The sequence below is a fragment of the Tenrec ecaudatus genome, chromosome X (genome assembly GCF_050624435.1).
Source record: "Tenrec ecaudatus isolate mTenEca1 chromosome X, mTenEca1.hap1, whole genome shotgun sequence".
Taxonomy (NCBI): Eukaryota; Metazoa; Chordata; class Mammalia; order Afrosoricida; family Tenrecidae; genus Tenrec; species Tenrec ecaudatus.
Genome location: NC_134548.1, coordinates 143400671 through 143411310, shown reverse-complemented (window position 1 = coordinate 143411310; position 10640 = coordinate 143400671). Strand labels below are relative to the sequence as shown.

The 10640-nt window shown below is 48.3% G+C and overlaps 1 protein-coding gene across 1 annotated transcript; it reads right to left on the bottom strand.

Moving 5' to 3' along the window:
• Window positions 1-3010: 3010 nt before the first annotated feature.
• RBMX2 (RNA binding motif protein X-linked 2) lies at window positions 3011-9925 on the bottom strand. Its single transcript, XM_075538846.1, has 6 exons — window positions 9819-9925; window positions 9517-9632; window positions 8637-8688; window positions 6809-6938; window positions 4683-4860; window positions 3011-3561 (listed from the first exon to the last, which is right to left on the bottom strand). Exons 1-6 carry the CDS (start codon window positions 9821-9823, stop codon window positions 3098-3100), a joined length of 945 nt encoding a protein of 314 aa, XP_075394961.1. The 5' UTR covers window positions 9824-9925; the 3' UTR covers window positions 3011-3097.
• Window positions 9926-10640: the final 715 nt, after the last annotated feature.

The window sequence follows — 10640 nt, the reverse complement described above, 5'->3', positions numbered from 1 at the left end:
ATATTATACATCAGAAACAAAGGAATTAGTCATATGCATGAGTCTCAGGGATGAACAGTCACAAAAGCCCACATGCTGTATGATTCCACTTGAGAAGAATCTACATAGCCAGCCAGCATGATCAGTGGCTGGTTAAGGCTGGCGGGGATGTGTGAGGAGATGGTAAAAATAAAAACTCTAGTGTGCGGTGTTTCCTTTTGAGGTGATGAAAATATTCAAATAGTCATGATTGTACCTACATGCAAATATGTGAACGGTCATTTAATTGTGCACCCTAAATGGGTAACAGGATTTGTGAATTCTGCGTAGAACAAACAACCCTCAAAAGTATACATTTGTATTTCTAGATCCAAGCACACAAGAATCCACAAATAAAATTACTACCTTGAAAATATGAGCAAACTATCTTGTTTTTGTGCGTTATCTCTGTAGGTCTATCTAAATAAGATAAGCTGGATGAACAATCTGGAGGAGAAAACAACGGGGCCAACTGTTCCAGGGGGACATGGGAGAGGGGGTGGTGGGAGGAAAGGAAGTGGTGTTAACAAACCCAGGGACAGTGGAACAAGAAGTGATCCAAATTGGTGGTGAGGTGGGTGTGGGAGGCCTAGTAGGCCATGATCAAGGGTAATGTAACCAAGAGGTATTGCTGAAACCCAGGTGGGGACGAAGCATGATAGTGGGACAGGAGGAAAGTCAAGGGAAAGAGAGGAAAGAGCTGGGAGGCAAAAGGCATTTTTAGAAGTCTAGATAAAGACATGTACATATGCAAATATATTTATATATGATGGGGAAATAGATCTATGTGCATATATTTATAAGTTTAGTATTATGGTAGCAGAAGGACATTGGGCCTCCATTCAAGTACTCCCTCAATGCAAGAATACTTACTTTCTTCTATTAAATTGGCATTCTATGATGCTCACCTTCCCAACACAACTGCTGAAGACAAAGCGGGTGAATATGCAAATGTGGTGAAGAAAGCTGATGGTGCCCGGCTATCAAAAGATATAGTGTCTGGGGTCTTAAAGGCTTGAAGGTAAACAAGTGGCCATCTAGCTCAGAAGCAACAAAGCCCACATGGAAGAAGCACACCAGCCTGTGCGATCACGAGGTGTCGAAGGGATCAGGTATAAGGCATTATCAGAACAAAAAAATCTTACCATAGTGAATGAACGGGGAAGTGCAGAGTGGAGACCCAAAGCCCATTTGTCGGCCACTGGAGATCCCCTTGCAGAGGGGTCTAGGGGAGGAGATGAACCAGTCGAGGTGCAATGTAGCAACGGTGAAGAATAGCTTTCCTCTAGTTCCTAAATGCTTCCTCCCCCCCCTTCCCCCCCCATCATGATCCCAATTCTCCCTTGCAAGTCTGGCTAAACCAGAGGATGTACACGGGTACAGATAGAAACTAGAAACACAGGGAATCCAGAGTGGATGATCCCTTCAGGACCAGGGGTGTGAGTGGCAATACTGGGAGGGTAGGGGGAGAGTGGCTTGGAAAGAGGGAACTGATTACAAGGATCTACATGTGACCTCCTCCCTGGGGGATGGATAACACAAAGGTGGGTGAAGGGAAATGTCGGACAGGGCAAGATATGACAAAATAATAATTTATAAATTATCAAGGTATCATGAGGGAGGGGGCAGCGGGGAGGGAAGGGGAAAATATGAGGAGCTGATGCTAGGGGCTTTAGTGGAGAGAAAATATTTTGAGAATGATGAGGGCAAAGAATGTACAAATGTGGTTTACATAATAGATGTATGTATGGATTGTGATAAGAGTTGTATGAGCCCCTAATAAAATTATTTAAAAAAAAGAAAATGAGAAAAATCAAAGTACACACTCTGTTATGAATGATGCTGTAATCCATGTAAAGACTTTACAATTTTGTTATATTCTTATAATCTAATAAATACTGCAATTAAGCACCTTATAAAAGATAAAATGTCACAATTATAAAAAAAGAAAATATGAGCAAAAACTGTATAACACTTATGGATTTAATAAAAAAAAATGGAAACCGCCAGATACAATCACTGAAAACTATAAAATGAAGGATTTATACCCAGAATCAGATGTACCATCTCATAACAACTCAAGGGCAGTGAGGTTCTGGAATACAGAATCCTGCTGATGCAATCATGAAAGGGAAAGCTGATAACAGCCACGATACATCAGGCTGAGTACAGGAACCAATAAGCAAACCTGTGTTGCCAAGTCAACGCGACTCCTAAACCCTAGAAGACAGGATAGAACATTCCCATAGGGTTTCCGAGGCTGTCAATCTTGACAAAAGCAGACTGCCACCTTTTTCCTGCAGAGCCACGGGGGGGTTGGCACTGCCCTTCTGGTTATCAGCCCAATGCTTAAGCACTGTGCCAGCACAGTATGGTTCCACTTCACTGTGATCTCCAGAGATAGGACATACACAGAGACAAAAAAAACAAACAAAAAAGCAGATGAGTGGTGACCAGGGGCTGAGGAGGAGGGAGGGAGAGCCAAGGGTGCACAATGCTGCTTTCTATGGTGATGAAAGTGCGTTGAACTGAACAGAGGTGGGCGTGGCACAGTTTGAGGAATGGATTGATCACTGCCTTCATGAGATGTTTCGTGTGAAGTGAAAAATACATGGAGGGGTGAGAAAGATCTATGCACCAAAACAAAAAAGTTCAAAATGTTTAAAAGCAAGCTGTAAGTATGGGGTAGCTGTTCTCAACAGCCGTGGCACAGGCTGTCCTTGTCCTTGCCCAGTACTATCTCCTCTCCCCCTGATCTACCTGCCCACTGTGAAGGTGGGGCTTTAAAGGCAGGATTCTAGAACTTCCTACTAGCTCTTTCCTGGCCATCTCGTCATGCACTGGGGTCTGGTGGCTCAAGGGCCCCACTGGGCTAAGCCTGGACTCATGGCTGTTGGACCTGCGTCCCTCTCCTGTTGACAGATACCCGGGAAAAAAGCACACCTCTCCAAAAACCTTCTACAGTGAAAACAGTACACGCAGAAAACGTAACTAAAATCTGAAATCATTTTAAAATTCCAGTTTACTTCACAGTCTCCTACGTGGCCCCCGAGATAGAGCTCTCACCACCCTGGGAATGTCAGGACCTCTTGTGCCTGTAGGCCTGATCCCGGCTCCGGCTCCTGTGACCCCACCCTTCCGACCGACTGCTGGGCCAGCCAGGAAGAGTGTCTGTGCTTCGGCCCTGGCCCTCGTCCCAGTCCCGGTCCCGGTCCCGGTCCCATCTCCGGTCCCCATCCCGATCCCGGCTCTTGTCCTCTTTTCCTTCCCTCTTGCTGGAGGCCTTAGGTTCAACCTTGGGCTTCTCCTTCCTTTCTGGGTCTGCTGCGCAACGCCCATTTGGGGAGCTGGGCTGGTGCTTCCGGGCCTCTCTGGCCTCTGCCGTGGGCACCCTGTTGGAGCTCTTGCTGTGATGCTTTTTCAAGCCTGGTTCCTCCTTTATGTCATTGATGCTGGGCGAGGAAGAGGAGGGTAGTGGCTCAGCCAGGACCTCCGACTCAGGCTTCTCTTTGGCTTTCTTTCTTTTCTTTTTTTCCTTTTTGTCTGGAGAAGAGAGAAGCAAATGAGACGAGTGAGGAAACAAAGAGCGGGCTCCCGTAAAATCACCATTCACATGCTAGCAGAGGGAAGATGCTCAAAGCAGCCTTCTGCTGTGGAGCTGATGCTCTCCTGGGGGGCGAGGCGCCAGGGAAGCTGGCCTCGTGGCTGCAAGCCAGGGACCTCTGCTCTCCATATCTATGGGGTGCAACTGGGTTGACCCTGAAAATTCCCTTCCAGCTCTGTACCTCAGATTCTAAATGTCACGGGCCCTATTCTTAGGTTTGAAAGGCAGCTGACCAAAACCTCTCTCTCTCTCTCTCTCTCAGCAGACAGACTAAATAATGTTGCTTCTTCCATCTCAAAAAGGGCATTGCATCAAGGTGGCCTCAGACCCCAAGCAAGTCAGCTGCCAGAGTCAATGTACGCGCCCTCCCTGGGGGATTGGGCTCTCTCTAAGAGTACAAACTGCTGGCAAGGCTGCTGCTTGCAAACAATGCCGGTGAGGATAAAGTGCTGAGCATTCTGACAGACAGCAACCAAGGCAGAACCTAAGAGAACAGGAGTCTGCAGGGGAACTCCAAACCCAAAGGAAACTCGCTACCGTCATGGCCATGCAGACTCATAGTGACCGGCTGTGGGGTTCCCAGACTTTAACTGTTTATGTGAGTAGAAAGTCCAGGCTTTCTCCTGAGGAGCTGCTGGTGGTTTTGAACTGCTGACCATGCGGATCACAGCCCAGAGCATCACCACTACCCCACCAGTGCTCCTAGAGGCCTAGAAACGGAATCATCAGAAGGCAGTGACAAGGAACGTAGGTTGGCACGCTGTGGGGAATTGAACTGAAGCCACTGTGACTGATTTCTATAGGAAATGGCCTGTATAATGTTCACTATATTAGTGAGGCAAATGCCAGTGAGAGCAAGGACAAGGGCTTCTGTGATTTGTGCTCTGGGCCAGGAGAAAGCGGTTTCTCTGGTGCCATTCCCGCTGCACCAGCTGTTTGGACTACAGGTATGCGCCTGTCACTCCCAGCCTTGGAAGCATCCTCCAGCCTGCCCCATCTTAATGCCCAGCAATCGAGGACAAGTTGGCACAACCACCACCAGGAGGGGCTAGCACATCACCTTTTTTGTGCTTCTTTGTGGATCTGTCATTGTCCGAACCCTCTGATGAGCTTGGCGGAGGTGTGTGAGCCCCACAGCCCTTCGCCTGGAGGGCTTTGGTTACCTCATCCAACTCTTCTGAGTCCTTCGGAGCACGATAGTTGGACACGTGATCCACTCGGATAGTCCGTCCTTTGATCTGTGTAAGAGACAGGGTCAGCAAAGTCAGCCTCCCAGCAGTCCATGTGGGCCCAGCTGCAGAGAACTTGGCCTGACTCAGACTGTTGCTGGCAGCTCTGCCTATCTGGTGGTCACAGTGGGTCTTTCCTGGGGCTCTTAGTGGCCAACGTGGCAGCTTGACTCACGGGGACCCCATGCTCAATGGACTGAAATGCTGTTGCTCCTGTGTAAGCCCTGGGTTTGGGTGCAATCAGACTGTGGTGATCCATAGGGTTTTCATTGGCTGGTTTGGGGAAGCAGAGTTCCAGGGCCTTTCTTCCACATCCATCTCAGTCTGGCAGTTTCACTAAAACCTGTTCAACATCATAGTCACAACCAGGCCTCAGCTGACAGGCGGGTGGTTGGCTGTACATGTAGTCTACTGACCAGGCATCAAACCTGGGTCTCCTGCATGGAAGGTCAGACTTCAACCACGGAACCTTCACTACACAGCCCAACCCACTGGTGCCGAATCCATTTGGACACAGGAGAGTTGTCTTGTAGGGGGTTCAAGGTTGTCATCTTTGTGGGAACAGAGTGCCATAGCTTTCTCCAGTGCAGCTGGTGGGTTCAGACTGCCAAACCTTCGGTTAGCTGTCACATGCTTAACCACTGCACCACCATGGCTCCTTCATTGCTGGACACCTACCTATTGATACACTCAGTCCTTGAGTAGCCAGGTAGGGCCAGGGACAGCCGATGCCCCTGGGGCCACCCACCAGCAGCCTCATAGGTTGCCCCCAAGTCTAGTTCGCTGCTCTCCATGCTGTCTGCCAAAGTGGACCCATAAGGGGTGGGGGGAGGCAGCTAGAAGAGATCACTGCCTTTTACCCTGGCACCCTTGCGCCTCACTCTACCCTCACCAGACTGACAAACAGTTCTACTTGGAGCCACAGCCCGTCAGGTAAGCAACAGCAAGATGAACCTCTCCCTTAAAACCACCATGCTGTTTTCAGGCAGACTGAGTCTCGAAGCAAAGCCTTGGGAGAGTCTGAAATGGTGGGCTTTTAGCCATGTTTCCAAGAAAGGGTCACCTTTAAGCCTGAGTAGTTTTTGTCACCTACTGCCATCGCTGTTGCAAAGCAATTGCGAAAGGCTTCCTTTGATGCAACATGCCACAAAGGAGACCAGCAGGCTCCCTAAGAATCCAAGCACTGCACCGTGCCCTAGCCTGTCCTATAGTCACGTACTGTTCCCTTCTGGTCCAATCAGTGATGAGCGCCACCCCCATGTTGTGACAATACTCACTGCATTTGCAATGTCCCTACTGAATGAGTGTAGGCCCTGTGCATAGGATCAGTAAACCTGCCTTGCCTCAGCCCCTCTCACAAGTGAGGCAGGGTAGGTGGGGGTGGGGAAAAGGAACCAACATAACCCACACTCAAGCCATAGTCACCAAATCCCCTGTGCCTCATAGAGATCCTATAGAACAGAGTAGAACTGCTCCAGAGGGTTTCTGAGATTGCAAATCTTTATGGGATCAGAAAGTGCCACATCTTTCTCCTGAGGAGCAGTTGGTGGGTTTGACATACCAATCTTGCAGTGTGCAGCCCAATGCCTAGCCCACAATTACTCCAAGGCTGCTTTGAGAGTGACCAAAGGAGAGACAATGAAGATCCGAGTCATTTTTGGCAATTCCTTGATCCTGGCTAGCATGGCAGGATTGGGTTTGCTCGTTCCTTCGTTTAGTCTCTGATACATCAGAAAAGAAGGTAAGGGGTGGGAATGGGGTGGGGTAGGAGGAGAGGTCTGCTAACACGTCAAAGATAAGGGAAAGAAACAAGTCCTGGCAGGAGCCCTGGGATTCCAGGATCATTTCCTAGCCAGTGTGCCCCCATACCTCTGCTTGGCTGACCAGGACAACGTGCAACCAAGCGGAGAATGAAAGCTAGCCCTGTGCATAGGAAAGGAGAAGCACACGCACGCACTTTGATCCCATTGAAATTATCCACAGCTAGGATTGTGCTCCTCTGGTCTTCATAGCACAGGAAACAGAATCCTTTGGATTTCCCAGTCTTCTTGTCCCTCACGAGATTGATGTTCACGACCTCTCCATACCTGTTCATTTAAAAATGCCAAGAAATTTCAGGCTGGGTCTGGAACACAATATACAAATATTATAGCCCACACAGGAGGGGAAAAAGGAGCCCTAGGAGTGTAGTGAGTTTCATGCAGAGCTACTACTTACAGAGTCAGCAGTTCAAAGGTGGCAGCAGCTCTGCAGGACAAATGTGTGGCATTCTAATCCCACAATGAACTACAGTCTCAGAAACGACAAGGGCCATCTACTCTGCCCGATAAAGTTGCTATGAGTTGGAATTAACTTGAGCGTAGTGAGATACAGGGGAAACATCTAGAACAGGATACAGAATGATTGAAGAGGAAAAGGTAGACTAAAAGAGAGCAGGAAGCTCCCAAACAAAAAGTTTGGTGGCCATGTTAATGCAGACCAATTCAATAACTGAAAAGGGCACTGAATAGGATGACGAGGGTTACATTCCACTGACAAGAGGTTCTCAGAGATAGCAAAGGCATGAGTCATGGAACATCATGCATCAGCTAACTTTTGTTTTTAATTTTAAAAAACCCATCATGGATAACTTTGAGCGTACAAAAATGCTACTGTGGTACTGGCACAGGAACAGACAGGCAAACGGAAGAGAAAAGAAAGCTAAGACAGCCATGTACATGCAGAAAAACATGATAAAACAGCATTTTATTTTGACTCAGCAGGAAAAAGCCCAGGTAGTCGTCGCCTTCTGTAAGGATTGACAGTCCAGAAAACCCTCCGGGGCAGTTCTACTCTGTCCTACAGGGTCCTTATTAGTTGCAATGGACTTGAATGCAATAGGCTCAGACAAAAAAAAGCAAACCAATAAATTGCCATGTGGGCAATGCCGACTCATAGCGACCCTATAGAACAGGTTCGAACTACCTGTGTTTCCCAGACTGTAATTCTTTATGTGAGTAGAAAGCCCCCATCTTTCTCCAGTGATGCAGCTCCTAGTTTCGGATCCCTTCCTAACTCAACCACTAGGCCACCAGGGTTCAGACAGACAGAAGAACTGGCAAAACCAATGTGATCACAGGCTAAGCAAGATCTGGGGAATCTGGGCAGAGGGGTTACAAGCACTCTTTCTACTATCCTACAACTGTCCTGAGTTAAATCGGATGTCATTTAACAACTTTGAAACAGTAGAAAAAGAATACAGAAGAAAAAAATCGTTTAAAAAAGAATACAGAGGTTGACTTCTTAGGGTCCTTAAGCCAAATCCATTGTAAACAAGCTGATTCCAACTCACAGCGTCTAGGACAGAGAAGACCTGTCCCACAGGGTTCTCAAGACTAAAACCCTCATGCATAGCTCCCAACACCACAGGGGCTCCTTAGGATGTACAACTTGGTGGGATCAAATGGCCACGCTTTTCTCCCGAGGAGCAGTTGATAAGTTTGAACCACCAACCTTTCATTTAGACGCTGGGTGCTTAGTCACTGCACCAACAGGGCTCCTACAGACCCTCAAATTGGAACAATTGGAACAACAAGAAAGACTAATAATGGTCATGTATGATATCATACCCACCCACTACTCTGCCCCACCAAATCCCCACTGCCATCAAGTTGCTTGACTCATTCTCTAATGCTTCAGGCTGTAAATCTTTACAGGGTAGCCAGCCTCAAGTTTCTCCCATTCATAAAGTCAATAAGAAAATACCAGTAAAAAAAGTGAGCAGGAAATGAAACGCTCCCACTTACTGTGAGAACACACAGATGATGTCACCTTCAGTCAGCTCATAGGGAAGGCCTCCTAGAAGAGAAAGCCACATTTCAACAAAGCAGACAGTATGTCTCTCCTCCAGACCCTGCACTGAGCCTGACCCTGGGGCGACTCAAAGAGTGAGCCACAGGGCCTGTCCTCAGAAAAGTGAGGAGGGAGGGGGAAAAGCGGACCTGAAGCAAAGGGCTTAAGTGGAGAGCAAATGCTTTGAAAATGATGAGGGCAAAGAATGTACGGATTTGCTTTATACAATTGATGTATGCATATGTATGGATCATGATAAGAGTTGTATGAGCCCCTAATAAAATGTAAAAAGAAAAAAACAAACAAACAATGTATTATCTAGTGCTTAGCACAAAGCAAGTAGAGGCATGGTGATATGGCCATAGAAGAGCACATCAAATAAGGAAGAACACTTTTGAAAGGTTTCAGGGATGGGTTGTAGCTAAGACCAGAGTTCTAGAATCCTATAGTATTGGCTGCATTGACTAACAGTGATTTTAGGGAAGCCAGTTCATTTTTCCAAGCCTCATTTTCCTGCGCTGTACAATGGGAGTGAGAGAGGGATATAGTGACAGTGCCGAGAAGTCGGTGAAAGTTTATTCCTAGCAGTGAATGGCACACCGGAACTTTAACAACAGCAGTAACAATAATGCTCATGAGCATCCACGCTTAAGGAGAGCAATCTAGAAATGAAGGGGCGCGGGCGCGGGGGCGCGGGGGCGCGGGCGCGGGCGCGGGCGCGGGCGCGGGCGCGGGCGCGGGGGCGGGGGCGCGGGCGCGGGGGCGCGGGGGCGCGGGCGCGGGCGCGGGGGCGCGGGTTTAAGGCAGCGCTGAGCAGGAAGGCTGGCGACTCACCCAGGAAGATCCAGGCGCTGTCCTTGTACTCAGAGTGCCAGGACACCTTATCAGCCACCCCAAGCTGGACCTCCCGCTCATTCAGCTCATTGATGAGCTTCACCTTTGTCAAAGGGCTACACAGGGCGCAGAAAAGACAAGTGAGAGTCGGGCGGATCTAAAAGGGAGCAAATCTAGGGGGCTGGATTCTAGTCTCCAAGCCTCTCGCGCCCTTTGGCCCCACAAACGATCTACTACCCCAGGGCCTGCGGAACACCTCCGCGGCCCGATCTTGCTTCTAGAAAAGAAAATTAAGCCCTTACTTCATTGTCGCGGGTCCGCGTTAGGCAATGAAACTGTAGCTTCCGGGTGAGGGTGCATAGCGCGTGCGCAGCTCGGGCGCTGAGCGCTCATTGAAAAAGGTGGACCTTTCGCAGGAAGAGCGTCAGCACGCCTGGGTGTCGCGCCTGCGCACAAGCGCAAAAGCAACTTCACTCTGGCGCGCGGATTCGTATGGAATTTTTCTCTAGCCTCTTGCTCATCACCAAGAAATGGGGCTAAAATGCTAGGCTGGTTTGTCACCGAATTCTTAGTTCCTGGCATGAATTAGGTTCCCTAGAAAAGTTTGCTGAATGAATAAAACCGGTGCCTGATACAGCAATCACGCTCACACACCACCATCCCCTACCCCCTAAGTGTGGAAGAGCGGTAAAAGATTTGCCCGGTGCATATGAAACGGACTAGTGTGCCTCCCCAGTTTGAATTAAATACCCTTTCCCATAGTTTTGCCAACTCTCATGGGAGGCAGAAAATAGTAGTTACAGTAGTCTCACAGGACATAGAGTTCAATTGGTATGACATAGTCCACAAAGACAACATTGCAGAGATTGAGGCCTTAAAAGCTATTGAGTAACCATCAAAGGTCCAACTATTCATCTCAGCCTGTCTAGAGGGAAAAGGGTGAAGAAAAGCAAAGACATTTGGGAACAATTAGTCCAATGGACTAATGAACCATATGAACACCAATTCCCAAGACTGATACCAAAACTAAGGCTACCACTACCTACTGCTCTGAAAAGAATCCCATTAGAAGGTCCTGGATAGAGTGGGAGAAAAATAACAAACAAAGCTCAAAATCACTTAAA

Bases quoted from the DNA above. Each gene is read 5' to 3' on its own strand.
- RBMX2 (XM_075538846.1), bottom strand. The intron at 8,689-9,516 runs GTGAGTCGCCAG...TTTCTCTTCTAG, and splicing joins CAGCGCCTGGATCTTCCTGG to GAGGCCTTCCCTATGAGCTG. The intron at 4,861-6,808 runs GTGCGTGCGTGT...TCTCTTACACAG, and splicing joins ATAATTTCAATGGGATCAAA to ATCAAAGGACGGACTATCCG.